The 18,993-nt window shown below is 36.2% G+C and overlaps 1 protein-coding gene across 5 annotated transcripts in view; it reads left to right on the forward strand.

Annotated features, from left to right (window-relative positions):
- Positions 1-18,993, forward strand: part of RNASEH2B (ribonuclease H2 subunit B) — a 168,577-nt gene that overhangs the window by 139,928 nt on the left and 9,656 nt on the right. For 2 of the 5 annotated variants that reach the window (XM_074304776.1, XM_074304775.1), the window contains exons 10-11: positions 2,138-2,218; positions 4,288-4,519. In XM_074304776.1, coding sequence (XP_074160877.1) covers positions 2,138-2,218; positions 4,288-4,395 — 189 coding nt within the window. In that variant the 3' untranslated portion in view covers positions 4,396-4,519. Of the gene's footprint in view, positions 1-2,137; positions 2,219-4,287; positions 4,520-13,533; positions 15,334-18,993 lie in introns of those variants that run through there. The other 3 variants (XR_012488451.1, XR_012488452.1, XM_074304777.1) reach the window with 2 other exon arrangements.

An 18,993-nucleotide genomic window follows, 5' to 3' on the forward strand; every position in this document is an offset into this window, starting at 1 on the left:
ATCTAAATATATATGTAATAGTAGTGGTTTGTTTAACATGTGCACAGACTATGCTAACTGTTGCACCAAGAGTAGTGAGAGCCAGGAGCTCACAATGTTTGTTTTTCATTGTTATAAATAATTATTGCAGTATTTATATGGTGTTGATCCCTGAGCCCATCTAAACAAGTCAGTCATCATCTTATGAAGAAATTCATATTCAAAGCAAATGGTATTCATTTTGGAAATTCAACCATTCAACTTTTTTATAGGATAAACCCATTAAAAAGAAACTGATATAAGCAGTTGTAATATCACCTAAACTTAAAATGTTTTAACACTTTAACAGGAATATTACTATAAACAACTTCACAGCTTGAAATTTTTTTAATCCAAATATGAAGATGTAGGCCCTATTAATAAAATTGTAAATTAGTAAACTAAAATATACCAGATGATATTTTTTTGGGGGGTTCCCCCAGAAAAGCTTTTCAGAATTTTCTAGTGAATTTAAATTTTAAAATGTGCCTCCTAAAAGAACCAGGTCTTTGGATTCGAAGAGGTTTATGTGTGTCTTTTTTAAGACTGTTGTGGACATGTTTTCTGACATTTGTTTACCACTGTACACCAAGAAACAACATATGTTATTAATATAACTAAAATCTACTAATAATCATTAATATATTATAAAGTATTTATAGTATATATTCACATTTTACTGGGAGAAATACTAAAAGAAACATTTTTTTAATTCTCTCTCAGTTCTGCATTAAGATATCTGCTTTTATCCATGAGTTACAAAACTTATCATAAGCCCCATCACTCAAAAACCATTGTATGCAGAAATCAGAGGGTCCGAGATAGGCCATACTCAGAGAACAAACTGGAAACTATTCTAGGGTCAGCCTCCTTGGGAATGTCCGGCACAGATCTCTCCCCCAGGTGTCTCCATGGAGGTTGTTCCTTTCTGCTTTTGTTTTAGAATCTAGTTTCTAGGAGCTCCTACTTCTTGCAAGCTCTGTTCTCTTAGGAATGCACCTTCTGTGTTTAGAGTGCTGCCTTTGTTTGTTTAGCTTCGTGGAAATGTGAGCCCACCCTCTGGCTCTTGACAAGACATCCACTTACATTTGGGCACAAGGTCAATTTTAAAAGTATAAATATTAACCTGTGTAAATACTTGACTGTTGCCAGTGGGGACTGATGGGAGAATCATAGCACTGATTGTGGAGGAAAGTAAATGGGGTTGTAATTCCAGCTCTGCCAGAGAGGACCCTTGAGTAATCACCTAACCTGTCCGCACCTTGATTTCCCTTATTTAAAGTATGAGGTTACTAATATCTGACCTCATATGGTTCTAATGTGGATAAAGCGGGACAGTGAATATAAAACTGTAATTATGACCAAGTGTGATTCTAAAGAAAAGAGGAGAAAAGATTGATCCCGGCTTTATAGAGGTCAGGGAGAGGGAGGGCCTGTGGGTGTGTAATGCTGTACATGTTGTCAGACACAACCAACATGTTGGCCAGTGTTAGGTTGGTGCTTTTGGTCTCTTTTTCATTCATTGCTACAAGGGATGACTCTCTGGAATAAGGATTTGGAAGTGAATATGACATAAAAACAGTAGACAAATTGTTTTTGAAGCAAATTTTGAAATCAGGTTATATAAGATAATTTCAGGTGTATTATTAGTACCCATACAGATGTCAAAGGAAAGCTGGTGGTCAGTGCAGAGAGTTCTGGGCCTGGAATCAGGAAGACTGTTCTTCCAGAGCCTAAATCAGGCTCTTCCTGGCTGTGTGATCCTAAATCACCTAATAGGTGAGCTGGAGAAGGAAACAGCAAGCCAGGAAAATATCAGTGAGTCACGGAGTCGGACCCAAGTGGAGAATGCCCGGCAGCCGAGTAGTCCCCTGAGCAGGGCCCCTCTGTCACCAGAGCCTGGCCCCGGGCTGTGCAAGAGGGCGGGAGCCTCCTTCTGGGCCTGGCGTTTACTTGGGTGATGTATGGTGGACGCCGCCGTGGTTGTCCATCGCCTCCCGTGTGCCGATGCTGGGTCAGGGCTGGGCAGAGTGAGGGACAGCCGAGGGGGAGCTCGGGGTGACAGCTGGCCGTGAGTCACGGTGACATTTGACATAGCTCCATCGTTCTGACCTTGCAGAAAAGGAAGGCGTCAGACGGCCCCGTAGAAGCCGAGGAAGACTACACTAAGTTTAACAGTATAGACCTGAAGACTAAAAAGGTACGTGACAGGGTGCCACTGCTGCTCAGCAGGTGCCAGCTTTCTAGGGAGCGCTTCTCTCCTGTCATGGAGTCTCTGGCCAGGAAGCATTCTGCTCCTTGTGATGCGGAGGAGGGGACTGCCACTTAGTGAGCCAGAAGGACTGAGTGCAGGCCCGGGAATATCTTCCCTGCTGTCCCCCGATCAACTTCACTTCATTCTGAGCAGCTTAGGGCATTGGTAGATAAATGGGTTTGTTTATTTTATATTTGTTTGTCCATAACCTCACCCTCATGTCCTCACCAGTCAGGTGGTAGTCAGGGGCAAATCCCTCCTGTTCTTGAGGTTCAAAGAGAAGGACAGACAATATTACCATAACCCTCCCCTTTTTTGTTCATAGATTCATTGTTCTAGAACTGTGATGTCGGATAAGAAAACCAGTATTTGGGGGCAGCTAGCTGGTGAAATGGATAGAGCACCAGCCCTCAAGTTAAGTCTTGAGTGCAGATCTAGCCTTACTAGCTGTGCCATCCTGGACAAGTCACTCGATCCAGTTTGCCTCAGTTTCCTAATGTAAAATGAGCTGGAAAAGGAAATGGCAAAATACTCCAATATCTCTGCCAAGAAAACTAGAAATGAGGGCAGTCAGACACATCGGGGAAAAATGAATGAACAACAATAAAATGGTTATTTTCATACATTTCCCAGTTATATTTTAACCTGATTCCTCTTCATTCCTTGAGTTTGATACCTCACTCTGGAAGAGAATTTTGTTCATCTATTCTCCACCTCTAAGAATCATTACAAACAGTGTATTTATTTTGAAGACCCTCAGTTAAGAGTCTGTCACTCTCTTTAACTCCTAACAATTGCTAATTTTTTTTCCCTTTCCCTCAGATTCAAATTGCTTCAACTTTGTGAAGCACATGGCAGGTAGCCCAAGTCTTATGCATATTTAAGATATTCAGAATTTCTGTGTTGGGAAAAATTAGTGCCATAGTCTTTACTTCTCCTACTGTACACTGGAGTGGTGGGCAACAAGAAGGCAAAGGAAGTTGGTCTGCCAGGAAAATGCTTGAGGCATACTGAAATGTGTTGTTTTTTACTATCCTTTTTGTTGTTATTATTGTTTGTTTTGTTGCCTTTTATAGAGATCAAAACAGAAAGGAAGCTTAGAAATCATATATCATGTTTTATCAAATAATCTCTTCAAAATGCTTCAATTAGAATTTTATTTTTTTTACATTTTCAGTCATATGGACTGTGTCTTTCTTTGTGGAGCCTCAACATTCTTTTTCCATCTATGTTGAAAGCAAAGCATTGAAATAAACAATTGGCTGCTATTTGCCTCCTGTTGGTTCTGGCTGTGTAGCATGTAGCAAAAAAAAAAAAAAAAAAAAAAAAAAATTGCCAAAAGCCAGACAGCAGGAAAATACAGCAACTTAAATTCAGAATTGTTAGACATTAGCTTTTGAAAATACCATTTACAAAGCATTTCTTTGACAGCTCCCCTCCCCCTGACAAAATTTTTAACGAAACCATCCTCCTATCCCCATGATGCTTTGCAATACTGGTCATCTTTTGAATATTATCACCTCCTTTTTAATTTCCCAGAGAGTTTAAGAATAAAATCAAATGGTAAATGAGTGTGAATTATTCATTATCTGTAAGACAAGGCTGTAATTCAGCCCACTGACAGCACAGAGTATTGGATCATAGGGAGATTGAGCTGCTGTATGTGTCACTTCTATTGTCTGCATCACTGCCCTTAATATACCCTCAAGAATGATTCTCCCAAACTAAGCCATTGGCTGCAATCTTCCCTTGTAACAGAAGGAGACGGTTTTGCCTTCTGGCTTTTTTTAGAGAATGTTCTGTGCTTCTTAGGTCTGAGTTCTGAATAGAATTCAAAACTAGATTTTTGTTGAGTAATCACACCCTTATGAAGCATGTAGCCATGAAGGCTATAATTCCTATTAATAGACCTTGAGATGTGTGTACCATGCTGTGGTTTTACACATAGGATTTTCAAAGGATGACAGTCTTACAGCTTTACTGATTCAATTTCTCCCTCTCGTTTTTATTAACAGACAAATAGCAAAATGACTGCCGCTCAGAAGGCTCTGGCTAAAGTTGACAAGAGTGGAATGAGAAGTATTTCCACCTTTTTTGGTACAAAAACTAAAGCAGGAAAATAAAGATATTAAAGTCTTTTAAAAATCTAGATGAACTTTTTCTGGTGTTTTTATATCTATTCATCTATCTCTCTGTCTACCCTGTCCCCATTCCCCCTTTTCCAATAAAATAAAATATATCTCAGAAGAGCTATTGTAGTGTTATCTAAATTTTTCATTCAACAGAATTATGTCTAGGAGATTTCTGCATTCCAGAGCACAAAAAAAGGGCATATATTTTGGAAACTCTGTAACCAAAAGGTCATATTTAACCAAAAAAAAAAAAAAAAAAAAAAAAAAAAAGCTTTTCAGAAACTTCATAGTCAGTGGTTTGTATTTTATACCCCTGCCTCTTTTGAGGATTGGGCAAGGGAGAAGAATAAGTATGGGTTGATTGGCAAGAAGGAGAAAAATAATCAAGTGAATAGAATTAATATACAGCCATATAGTTTCTTCCGTAAACACACACTATAAACATTTGGATGGATGGATGATTCTCTATGGAACTTTGATGGACTGTGAGCATAACAATATGATTTTCTTGGTCTTCTTGAGAGAAATTAACCAAATCCCAAAGGTGTTAAATTAACTAAGCATTTATGGCCTCACTGCCCCTTCAGGATGCCACATTGGGAATCTGGGGGCAATCAAGAGTAGGATGCCCCCTTCCTGGCAAGCCTTTTTCATCCATATGTTTTTAAAGCAAGTCAATTCATGTTTGGTGAGAAATGGAGCAAAAAAAGCTTGGAAACAGATGGTTGCTAGGGCTGAAAACCGAGACCTCTGGTGTGATGATGTGGGAAGTGAGAATAAGACTCAAAAGGAAAACAAGTTATAAGGTAAAGAATACCAAGAAGGGAAAAATCCAGGGGCCACCAAGTTAGAGGATTAGAGCCAGGACCAGGAGGTAAGCTGGATTTCTCCAAGGAGCAAGAGATGGATCATTAAGGTTCAACTATTTTGGCTTCTGCCTTGCCTGTCATATGTTCTGAGGGAGATGAATATTCTGAGCATGTTCAGTGGATATACTGAAGTCCAATCCAAAGGCACTACAAATGCTCATTAAAAATTTTTTTAGAACCTCTCCTTCCTGTTTTTTGCACCCCACCCACCAAATTTGTATTTAACAGAAAGACCAATGTGATAGAGTTTCAGATATTTGAAGACAATTATCATTCTCTTCTCCTAACCTTGAGTCTTGTTGAAGCTGAAAATCCCCAGTTTCTTCAACTGGTCCTCATATAATAGGAACTCAGTGACTCATTCTCTACAACTTAGACTCATCCTTCTTAATGTTTGTGCCTTCCCTCACTGTAATCTCCAACTTACAGAGACTTCTAGGTAGTGGCAGTAGATAGAGTGCTGGACTTGGACTCAAGAAATCCCAAGTTCAAATCTGGCCTTGGAAACCTACTTAACTGTGGGACCATGACCAAGATACTTAATCTCCTGTCTGCTTCATTTTTTTTATCTGTAAAATGGGAATCATAATACCTATCTCCTTATGTTGTTGTCAGGATAAAATGATAGGATATTTGTAAAGCATGGTGATGGTGTGGGTTCTTCACAGAACAGTAAGGAGGTTAATGTCATTGGATCAAAGAATATGTGACTTTGAAGGGTGTAGGATGTAAGAAAACTGAAAAAGAAGGGCAAGAATGTAGGTTGTGAGGAGCTTTGAAAGCCAAAAAGAGGATTTTATATTTGATCTCGGAGGTGTTGGTCAATAATAGCAAACATTTATTAAGCACCATTATTAATTATTAATGTGCCTGGACAGATCTGGGAGTATAAATAAGAAAAACAAAAAGAACTATAGGAGTTTATGGAGTGGAGAGGTTCATGACATGATTGGATTCGCACTTAGGAAAATTAGCTTGGTAATTGAATGGAGGATGGACTGGAGTGGGGAGAGAATTTAGGAAGATAGAATTCCCCACAGGTTATTGCAGTAGTCTAGGAAAGAAGTGTCAAAAATGCTGCATTAGAGTGATAGGAGGGAGTGTATCCAAGAAATGTCTCAACTGGTTGGCCTTGACAACAGATTGAATATGGGAATGGGATAGGAGATAGTGAGGAACAGGAGGAAGATAGTATTCTCGACAGTAGTAGTAAAGTTGAGGCAGAGGGAGGGTTTGCGGAGAAAGATGCATTCATTTTTGACATGTTGAGTTTAAAATGTCCAATTTAAGACGTCTGAAAGGTGATTGGAGATTCTAGACTAAAGATTAGCAGAGAGGATAAATAGATCTGAAAATCGTCACAGATGATAATTAAATCACATAAGCTGATGAGATCACCAATTCACATATCTCTGGGACATTCCATTGGAAATTCCTCCTACAGTGACATTAAACTACAGATGACTACTCCCTTCAGTCTATCCAGTTGTACTATTGTTTGATTCTTATCACTTCATATTTTTTCTCCACAAGAAGTAGTATTAAGTATTTTATTGAATTTTAATCTAATAATTTGATAAATTATCTATAGTATTCACATAATTTTCCAGATTATTAAATCTATCAAGAAAAGAGACTAGCCTGGCTTGTTTTTTTTTTATTTTTAAATAAAAAATTAATTTTATTGACTATATGCTGGATTCTTTGGAATTATTGCTTCATTTCAGCTATCTCTTTGATAGTGGTCTTTAATTTTGCTGACAAGTCCAGTTAGATGGCCTATGAGTTATAGATGCCATTGTCTTTCACTTTTAAAAAAATTGATTTATCTGTTTCTAATTATCTATAATTCTCCTATTTTTTATGGTGATAACTTGGCAATCATCTGTCCCTGTTTTCCCCCCCAGTATTCAGGTATATCTTTCACCTTGAGCTGGTGTGGTTTGAAGGTATCAGGGGTAGCACCTTATTATCTTACTGTCTCCTTATTTTAGATGGCAAGTCCCATAAGCCTTTTATTTTTCATTTTCAAGGCAAAAGGACAAAAGAAAAACAGAGAATTGATCATTTTTGTCTCCTCTCAAGTCAGTTACCATTTCCACATGTGTCCCAAGCATCTCTCCTTTTCCTTCTTTGATCCTTCCTTTCTCTGAGAGAGCTTACACAACTCAAAAGCCTTTTCCCCCCTTTACTTTTCCTCCTCAGTTTCAGCTCATTTAGATCTTTGGTTCTCTCAACATTGTTCTTACAGTATACTAGGCATGTTTTTGTATTTATACTCAGTAACTTATCCTTGTTTATATCTTCTATAATTTAAGTTGACAGATAAATTCTTAGTTTATTCATATTAGTCTCTTGAGACAATTTCCATTTTTTCTCCTTATTGGAATCATTCTTATATGAAGATAGGATGGGGATAAGTGCATGACCTGTGATTTCTTTGGGATGGGGAACTTCTAGATAAAGACACTTCCTCTGCCAAAGCCAGTAGTTTAGCTTCGCTGCAACTTAAAGAATTAGACAGCTGCTAGGATACTAGAAGTAAAAGTCAATTGCCCAAGAATAAACACTCAGTTCAAATCTGCCTCAACCTCCCTAGTGTGTGACCCTGGACAAGTCACTTAAATTCTGTTTATCTTGTTTCCTCATTTGTAAAATGGGGATAATAATAGCACCCAACTTTGTTAGAAAAGTTAAATTGTTGTGAGGATAAAATAAGATGATAATTGTAAATTGCTTATCGTAATGCCTGGCACATAGTGATCCCTATATAAATGTTGGTTATTATTATTATTCTTCTTTCTCAGAGGTAACACTTGGATTCAGGTCTTTCTGATTCCAAGACCAGCTATCTCTCTGTCAGGTTTTGTTTTTTTTTTTTTTTTTTTTTTTAATGTTTTTGTGTGTCCTGGGCCCCTTTAGCACTCTGGAAAAACATATTATTATTCTCAGAATATTTTTAAATAATTAAAGGAAATGTGAAGTTTTAGAGATTAGTAAATATATATATGTGATATGTATATATGGCAGATATGTGATTTGTGTGCATGGATGTGTATAAGTATATACCTATGTGTGTATTCTGGACCCCTTTGGCAGCCTGACAATGCCTAGTATTTGCAGAATAATATTTTTAAATAATTAAAAGAAATGTGAGATTTTAGTTAAAGGTTAGTAAATGTCCATACATAATACCCACACATATATAAACCATACATATCCTACATATAGATATACATGTATGTAGGTATGTATGTATATCCTCCATCCCAGTTCATAGGCCCCCTGAAACGACTTCTTGGACCATATGTTAAGATTTCTTGCAATATACACCATGCTGGGTCTAGGAACATAATAGCTAGATTTTTGCTAGATAGTAAAAATAATTATCTTTTTCTTATTTGTAGTCACAGTGTTTGGCATAGTGCTTAGCACACAGTAGGTGCTTTATAAATGTTTATTGTATTATAATTAGAGGGTATAGAATTTTCATTCATGATCCACTATTTAACAGTTGATCGGATAACAACCAGATTCACCTAATCATTCTCTACTTACAGGTCTATAAATGGGCATGTGTGTATACACACATGTATTTATTCATGTATGTTTACAGATACATATATGTGTATGTGTTCACATATGTGTACATGTATGTTTACATACATAATTAAACTTTTTTTTTTCAGAGCAACCCATGTGGGGAAAGAGATTATATAAACTTCACTGATTTCTGGGTTTTGTCCATTCTGATTTTCTGTCCCATATACGCTAATCATTTCTTTCCTGCCAGCCATAAGTTCTAAAAGAGCCAAATTCTGGCAGTACCTTCTTCTCAAGAAGTGTCAGTATCTAAGACAAAAGTCTGCCTCTGTCCCATGATAGCCTGGCTATAGGTAACCTGGATCTGTTCTCACTCCTGCTGGATTTCTGCTTTCATTCCTGCAGACCTCCCAACTGCTTAAATCTTTCACCATCTGCTTTGCTTTCTCCCTCTTATCCAGGATTTGTGCCCCTCTTTGTCCTTGCTTTGACTTTTGGTCCAGGCTATTCCTCTAACTTGGCCCTAACTTTTCACCCTTTTTGGTATTGATATCCCCTTTCATTTTCAACATAGATAGAGGCCTATAACACAAGAAGATAGGACAGGATAGTACAGTACAATGGAAAGCACTGGATTTACACTCAGAAGTCAAATCTTAGATCTAATGATTAATTATTGACCTTGGATGAAGGTCAATAATTATATAAGACCTAAGGTCTTAGGACTTCAAATTCCTTATTTATAAAATAAAGGATTTGAATTTGATTAAGATCTAGAGAATCTGTGGCAGAAGAGCATTGAATTCAAAGTCATAAGATTATAGATTTTAAGCTTGAAGGAACCTCATTGGTCATTGAATTCAGCTCCACATTTTACAGATGAGGAAATTGAGGCTCAAGGAATTTGCCCAGAGTCACATGTAATAAGCTGCAATACTAAAATTTTAACCTAGGTCCTTTGATACTAAGCCTGAATTTTCCACTCATTTTTGTGCCTGAAACTCTCTCCCTCTCTTCCTCTTTCCTTCCCTCTCTCCTTTTTTCTATCTGCCTCCCTCCTTGTCTCTCTCCTTCCTTCTATCTGCCTCCCTATGTCCCTCTGGTTCCCTCCCTTTCTCTTTCCCTCTCCCTCTTTTCCTCCCTTTTTCTCCCTCCCCTTCTATTCTTATTAGTCCAATGATCATCTCTATTGAGCATCTACACACCTACACTTAGGAACCAAACGCAACAATCTAAAACAATTCTTATTTTCTCTCTTAAAACCATCTGTCTTCCACGCTTTCCTTTTTGTGCTGAGGGTTCCACCATCCATCTAGTCACCCTTGGATTCATCTTCAATTTTTTTCTTTCTTTTCAATCCATCCATTGGTTGCTGATTCTACCTCTACAAAATTATTTGCATTCATCCTTTTCTCTTCACAAACAGCCACCATTCTTGTTTACTTGGTTCAGGACCTTATCCCCTCTCATCAAAACATCACAATTGCCTCCTAATTGGGCTTCCAGCTTCTAGTCTTTTTTTCTTCAATCCTTAATCCACATACCTGCCAAAATAATTTTCCTAAAGCAAAGATCTAATCATGACATTACCTTGACCAAGAAATTAATGGCTCCTAATTTCCTCCAGGAAAAAACAGATTCCTTAATCTGAGCATTTAAGATCATTCACAGTATGGAATCAGCGTACCTTAATATGTATTATTACTCCCCGTCATAAGCTGTGTTCTAGCCATATTGGCTGAATCTAGTTTCCTGAACTCAACCTTCAAGATTTTTCTCTCTCCATGTCTTCTCACAGACTGTCTACCATGCTTCCAACACCCTACCTATCACACTTTTTGCCATTAAGAATCCCTAATTTTTTTTTAGATTTTGCTATGGAAAGCCTTTCTTGATCCCCTTAGCTGTTAGTGCTCAATCATCCATACTCATATCTTTGTGTTTTATTCCCTGAGCAATTTCCATATAATTCTTTGTTTTTACACACATGGATGAGAGTTTCTAAACCTGTTTTTTTTTTTTTTTTTTTTTTTTTTTCCTGTTTTCTCCTTTATCTTCCCAGGCTAAGTTATTAGGATCTTAGAAACAGACCAGTTCTAAAATATTTTTTTATTGAGAATTCTTGCTTCCCTTATCAAAGTTTTGCTCTTTTAAAATCTCAGTCACTTTTTTTGGGAGGATCCAGACCCATGGAATTAATTCCCCATGGGAAAATTTAAGCTGGACTCAACTTACAGTGCTAGAAAGCTGTCAGAAGCATTGGGAAGTCACACAACCACATAGTACAGGCAGAGCTTGAATCCAGATTTCTTTGTCTTTCAAGTTGGCCATCTGTCTACTTAGGCTACGTTGTTTGTCAATCATTCTTAGAGAAATAGAATCAAGTGATGGTGGAACTGTAGATTTAGAGTAAGGCTATCTGGTCTAACAATACACAGTGATATAGGGCTTTACAAACTCTCCTTATAACAGTCCTGTGAAATAAGTTGTACAAGCCTTATCTTTTCTGTTTCACAACTGAAGATGAAGGGAAGTTTTTGCAGATTGGTGAACTGACTGTGTTGTAATGCTCCTGGGCTTACAACTTGGGCTTTGAAAAGTTACGCTTATGAAAAGGAAGATTATAAACTATTTGAAAAGATAGGTTGGAGCCAGATTGTAAAGGGACTTGTGAGATGTGAATAGAGAATTTTGAGTTGTTTGAGTTTGAGAACAGTTGAATGTAGAATAAAATAGAACTGGAGTTGGATGGATTTGGGAATTGATTGGATTTGGGGGTGACAACAAGAGGGAAGGATTATAAAAGATTCCCAAATGTTCATAGCTGTGTGACTGTGATGGTGCATTCAATAGACATAAGGAAATTAGAAGGAACAGGTTCACTTGGAGATGTATTTGGGAGAGAAGAGGAGAAGAGGGGAGAGATTCAGAGGGAAAGATATCCCAGGTGCTGACACTATTCAGTGATCTGTAGGGAATGGTTGCAAATGTTCAATGGGAGTTTAGAGGGCCATTCATGGCTGGAGTTAGAGATATGGAAGATCACCTCCTTAGAGAAGATAAACCAAATCTTTGGTAGATGAGATTGTTAAGAGAAGAAATTTAACAAAAGTAGAAGGCTCAGGGCAGGGCCTCAAGGAATCCCTATACTTAGGAAACATAAAAGAAGGGAAGGGAACAAGTATTTATTTAATAGCTACTATGTGCCAGGCACTGTGCGATGCATTTTACAAATACTATCTCATTTGATCCTCACTGTAGTCCTGTGAAGTATATTCTATTATCTCCATCCTACAGTTGAGGGAACTGATGTAGGCAGGTTGAATTACTTACTCTGAGTCTCACAACTAGTTTAAATCCAGATTTGAGCTCAGTGCTCTCTCCATCATACCACCTAGCTGCTGAGCTGGCACCCCAATAACGGGTGACCTGAGAAATGAGGAGAACCAGAACAAACTAGCATGATGCATGCAGAGGGAAGAATCAAGGACTGAACGGTCTGAATTGTAACAGAAAAGTTCATGGAAATGAAGAACTAGAGAAAGCTGCTGGTTCTGGCATTGAAGCAGTCAGTGGTGACTTCGGTCCTCTGAGTAGTGAATAGAGATAGAAGTCAACTTTGTAGGGTGGTGAGATAATAGAAACGGGGGACTAAGGTCTTTTTTTTTATTTTTGAAACAGCACTGGATGACATTTTTAGGAGGTACCATGTCTTTTTTTTTTTAGGCAGAGAGAAAGGAGCCAAGAAAGAGAATATAAGGAAAGTTAGACGGCACAATGGATATAGTGCTAAGTTTGGAATCAGGAAGACTCATCTTCCCTAGTTCAAATCTGGTCCCTGACACTAACTGTGTAACCCTATGCAAGACATTTATGCCAAGTTGCCTTAGTTTCTTCATCGGGTACAATGACCTACAGAATGAAATGGCAAACTACTTAAGAAAACCCCAAAAAGGATCATGAAGAGTCAAACATGACTGAAAATGACTAAAGAACAACTAGAACTATATACTTAATAAATGTTTATTGATTGATTTACTGGGGGATTGTAAGCATGTGAATAGTGTTTGTTTCTTTCCCTCCCTTCTTTCCTTCCTTCCTTGCAGTATACTCTTCAGTATTTTGGAAATTATAATAGCCAACATTTATATGAAACTTCGGAGTTTACAAAATGCTTTGCATATATATATATATATATATATATATATTTTTTTTTTATCCTTATAATAGCCATATGGACATACTTGACTACTTCATAGGGTTGAAGGAAGGAAGGGAGGGAGGCAGGAAGAGAGGGAAGGAGGGAGGGAAGACACTACCAACCTTTTCTCCACTCCTTACAACTAGGTAGTAGTATCACAGGTGTTGAAAATATATAAAAACGGACTGCTTGATGGTGCAGTGGTTAGAGCAATGGCCTTGGAGTCACAAGGACCTTAGTTCAAATCTGGTTTCAGACACTTGACTCTTAATAGCTGTATGACCACCCAATACACACACACACACACACACACACACACACACACACACACACACATCCCAGCCTTCCTTTCAGAGTCACATCCAGGCAGCTGCCCTCAAGGAGGGGCAAACTCACCTGCACATCCTTGGAAGAAAGCATCATGACTTGCTGAAAAGGAAGCTGAGATTCAGGACCGAGCTTTAGGTAATAAATCACTCTTTGAGGTCACAACTCCTGTTTCCTCTTTTTCTCTAGATGGCAGCACCAAGAACACAGAGGAATAAGAGAAGGACTCAGTAGGAAATCTGGCTGCATCCTTTGCCAATTCATCCATGACTTTTTCTTCCATATCTTCTATAAAATCAACATATTGAGGGTGAGAAGGAGGAGGAGAGGTGGAGTAGATAGTTTAAAACTAACAAACTTATCAGAGACTTCATTTTGGAATGTGATTTTTATACTGTGTTCAGCATTTTTAGTCTGTTTTGCTTGTTTCTTTATTAGAAGAGTCAATCCTACCAATGACTGTTTTTCCCTAAAGCTTTGCTGACATGATTCTCTCCCACATGTTTTCCCTTCATGTACTAACACAGCTCATTACAGAAGCATTCAGGTACTCTAATCAAAAGGGAAAGTAAAAAAGTTGGATTTCCAGACCTTCTTTTGTTCTCTTAAAAAACAATTATCAAAAAAACCTACACAGCGCAGCTCATTACCTCCAAGTTCAAAATGTCAGCCTTGGAAGAAACTCATTGTAAAATTTGAATTGTTTAAATGCCTTCCTACAATCGCCTATTTTGCATTGTTTTCCCTGGGGTTATGTCAACCTCTCCATGATATATTCTTATTTCCAGGTACGTACAGTGCTTCTCTAAGCACTGGATTCCAAGTTAAATGCTCTGGTGAACTGAGTTTCAACTCAAAGTTTAAAAATAACAAACAACAAACTCAAAACCTCCAACATACTCGAAAACCAAAGGAAAAAAAAAAATCAACCCAAAAAATTTGACCCTTTTCTGCCCCATATCAATTTGGCTGTTTCAGATTTATAAAGATACCTAAACATGTGCATTTTATAGTCTCTAAGAGCTATAAACATGGCTTCATTTTTAAGAGATTTGTCCAGTATGTGTATTTTCCTTGAGGAGGAGGGAGATGGAGAGCAGTGGGAGGAGATGGAGCCAAGGAATAATTGGCTTGGAATTTCAGTGTATTGGGAATACATCTGAAAGGGAATGGGTATTCATGCACAAATGTCATGATGTTTTAGTTAACAGTCTCTTGACATCTTACAAGAGCAGGAAGATACTTGAAGTAACTAGGAAATCTAGTACCAGAATTCAGGAAAATTGGGGCTGGATACACAGATCGGAAGGAGATAGAGGAAGAAGTGTTAGGAGAGACAGAAGACCTACTCTCTTTTTAAAATTTTTATTGATGTTTTCTTTTTATTTTACAAATATTTACAGATTATTCTCACTTTATGAGAAATCTTTTGTAATCAAAAGTTAAGTAAAACTAACAATACAGTGACCTCAAAAGAATGCACATGCAATGTTATACATCTCTCTCACCTCTCTATTTAATAAAATAACAGATATAGTAAAATAATAAAAATAAATTTTCTCTCTCCTAACCCCTTAAACAGAAAAATTATTTTTGTAACAAATGTGCAAATCAGGAAAATCAAATTCCATCAATAGCTATAAACAAATTTACATCTCTTCCATTTGTGTATATGGGTATATATATGATATTTCTCCTTTTGGATCACAAGGAAAATTTCTACCATGAAAAAATATGTAAATCATTTCTATGTCCTATAGGAATTAATATTTCTAAGATAAATACACATACATACACAAACAAAAGGAGGGGCAAAGAAATAAACAAGAAACAGAAGTTTAGAAGCAGAAGCAGAAGTAAAATAGGTTTTCTGAAACTTTTACTTCTATGAGGAGCAGAGAAATTATATATATATTTTTATAATATTATCCCTTGTATTCATTTTTCCAAATTATCCCCCCCTCCCTCTATTCCCTCCCCCCGATGACAGGCAATCCCATACATTTTACATGTGTTACAATATAGTCTAGGTACAATACATGTGTGTGAATATCATTTTCTTGTTGCACAATAAACATTAGAATCCGAAGGTACATGCAACCTGGGCAGACAGATATTAGTGCTAACAATTTACATTCACTTCCTAGTGTTTCTTCTCTGGGTGTAGCTACCTCTGTCCATCATTGATCAATTGGAAGTGAGTTGGATCTTCTTTATGTTGAAGATTTCCACTTCCATCAGAATACATCCTCATACAGTATTGTTGTTGAAGTGTACAGTGATCTTCTGGTTCTGCTCATTTCACTCAGCATCAGTTGATTTAAGTCTCTCCAGGCCTCTCTGTATTCCTCCTGCTGGTCATTTCTTACAGAGCAATAATATTCCATAACCTTCATATACCACAATTTACCCAACCATTCTCCAACTGATGGACATCCATTCATCTTCCAGTTTCTAGCTACAACAAAAAGAGCTGCCACATTTTGGCACATACAGGTCCCTTTCCACTCTTTAGTATTTCTTTGGGATATAATCCCAGTAGTAGCGCTGCTGGGTCAAAGGGTATGCACAGTTTGATAACTTCTTGGGCATAGTTCCAAATTGCTCTCCAGAATGGCTGGATTCTTTCACAACTCCACCAGCAATGTATCAGTGTCCCAGTTTCCCCACATCCCCTCCAACATTCATCATTATTTGTTCCTGTCATCTTAGCCAATCTGACAGGTGTGTAGTGGTATCTCAGAGTTGTCTTAATTTGCATTTCTCTGATCAGTAGTGATTTGGAACACTCTTTCATGTGAGTGGATATAGTTTCAATTTCTTCCTCTGAGAATTGTCTGTTCATATCCTTTGACCATTTATCAATTGGAGAATGGTTCGGTTTCTTATAAATTAGGGTCAGTTCTCTATATATTTTGGAAATGAGACCTTTGTCAGAACCTTTGTTTTTAAAAATATTTTCCCAATTTGTTACTTCCCTTCTAATCTTGTTTGCATTAGTATTATTTGTACAGAAACTTTTTAGTTTGATGTAATCAAAATCTTCTATTTTGTGATCAATAATGATCTCTAGTTCGAGGAGCAGAGAAATTAAAGAAGAAATAAACAAATAGTAAGAATTTTAAAAAATAAAAGTTTAGAATAGACAGAAAGGATAGATAATGATAATAAGAGAAAGTAATCTTTTTTAGAAAAAAGTGTAGAAAATTTGAAAAAAAAGTTGAAAAAAGATGTTAAAGGCAGGAGAAAAAGGGAGATTTTATCTTAACTGAGAGGAAAAAAAGAGAGGAAGAATTAGGGAACTAGATAATAGGAAGAATGAAAAATGTAGTAATAAAACTCTAAAACTGTAGAAAAGGGGAGACTAGGTTTGAAGGTGAGGAGAATAGAATCTAGGGGCACAAGTTAAAATTATATAAGGCAGAAGCCAAGTACTATCTTTATAAAGAAAGAGGAACCATCCCATACCCCAGTTCTCATTCGGAAAATAAGAGACAAAAGGAAAAACATAAAGATAACTCAACTTTAAGTGAGAATAAATTAAACAGTTGAATAAAATGAGAATGGCATGTTGTATGAGAAAATAAAACCTTGTAAGGTGTTGCTTTTAAAAACCATCTAAAAAATAAAAGCATAATTGCAATAAAAATGAGGGGTTAGAACAAAATTTACCATTTATTAAAGGAATAAAAAAAAAGTATGAGTTACAATCATGCTATCATACAAAAATTAAAAAGATAAGCAAGGAAACTATTATACTGAAAGAAACATTGAACAACAAACTAATATCAGTATTAAACGTATATATTCCAAGTGCCTTTGCATCTAAATTAATATAGCAAAAACTAATGAATTATATGAAGACATATACAATAATAAAATAATATTAGGAGAATTTAATTTCCTTTTTCCTGTTTTGGAGAATCCTAACAGGAAGATAGATGTAGGAAAGGTAGATAGCTCACTGGATAGAGTTCTAGGCCAGGAGTCAGGAAAATATCAATTCAAATCCAGTCTCAGACACTTAGTAGCTATGTGCCCCTTGGCAAGTTATTTAACTTCTCTTTGCCTTAATCTACCAGAGAAGGAAATGGCAAAACTTCAATATCTTTACCAAGAAAACCCCATAGACAATATTGGTGTGCTATGGCCCACAGGATCACAAAAACTTGGAGATGACCGAATGACTGAACCAGTAATAACTACAGGAAGTTAAACAAAAGATAAACTACAGGATTGAACTAATTGTTGGAAAAATTAAAATATGAAATCTTCAAAGTGGGAATTATGAACGAATTTACATATTTCTCAGCACCACATGGAACTTTTACAAAAATTGACCATTTATTAACACACATGATATTGCAAAAACAAAAAACCTAAAAATGAACCTGTGCAGTTCATAATTCAATGAAAAAAATCAAGGAGATAGACCTAAAGGGAGACAACAATAAAATAATAAATAAAGAGTAGCACAAAGAATAAATCACACAAACAATTTAGAATTATGTGAAAGAAAATGATCAAACAACATACCAAAATTTCTGGGAGCCAGTAAAGCAATTCTCAGGGAAAATTATATCCCTAAAAACAAACATTAAACAAATAGAAAAAGAGAGGGCTAATGAACTAAAGGTGCATTTTTAAAATAAACCCAATAAATAAACAGATGAAAAATAAGCAGAAAGAGAAGAAAATTAGAGGAAAATAGATTAATTGGAAACTAGGAAGACTAGAAATGATCAAGAAAACTAAAAGTCAGTTTTTTAAAAAGATTAACAACATTGAAAAAAATAGCCACCCCAGTTTTCAAAAATGAGACAAAAAGTCAAATAAATTGAAACCACAAAAAAACAGGAGAAATAAATTCAGAAGTTACTATGCATAGTTGTATACTAGCAAAACTGAAAATACAAAAGAAAGAGAGGATTACCTTCAAAGATATAAAATACTTCCAAATTACAGAAAAGTAAATTTAAATAATAGTTTCAAAAAGAAAGTTGAATTAATTGTAAAAGAATTGTCAAAAGAATATAATTCTTGTCCTAATAAACTCACTACGGAATCCCATTAATCTTTTAAAGAACAATCAATTACTATACAAATTATCCCCAAAAATTGAAAAAGAAACTCTATGACACTACTTTTTACAAGGCTAATATCATCCTAAAACCTAAATATGTGAAAGATAAAACAAAAATGAAGAATTATAGATCAATATAATTAAAGAATCTAATTAACAATATTTAATAAAATCATGTCAATCAGAATATAGTAATTATTCCAAGAAATCATTCACTATGACTAAGTTGGATTAATACCAAAGAATCATGGGTGGTTCAGCATTAGGAAAACATAGATAATCATATCCTAAATCCATAATTATCTCAATAGATGTGAAAAAAGCCCTTAACAAATTTAGTACTAATTTATGCTTTCCATTTTTTATATCATTAAAAAAAATCTAAAACAAAAGCAAACATCCTATGCAATGTAGTTACATTAGAAGCTTTCCCAAGAAAAATAAGAGTAAAGCAAGTATGTCTGCTCTCCATACTATTACTTAATACAATTCTGGGAAGGCTAAGCACTTGCAATAAAATAAAAGAAAGATATTAAAGCATAAATATGTGAAATAAAATATTTTTA

This window comes from Sminthopsis crassicaudata, chromosome 3 (genome assembly GCF_048593235.1).
Source record: "Sminthopsis crassicaudata isolate SCR6 chromosome 3, ASM4859323v1, whole genome shotgun sequence".
In the NCBI taxonomy this organism is placed as follows: Eukaryota; Metazoa; Chordata; class Mammalia; order Dasyuromorphia; family Dasyuridae; genus Sminthopsis; species Sminthopsis crassicaudata.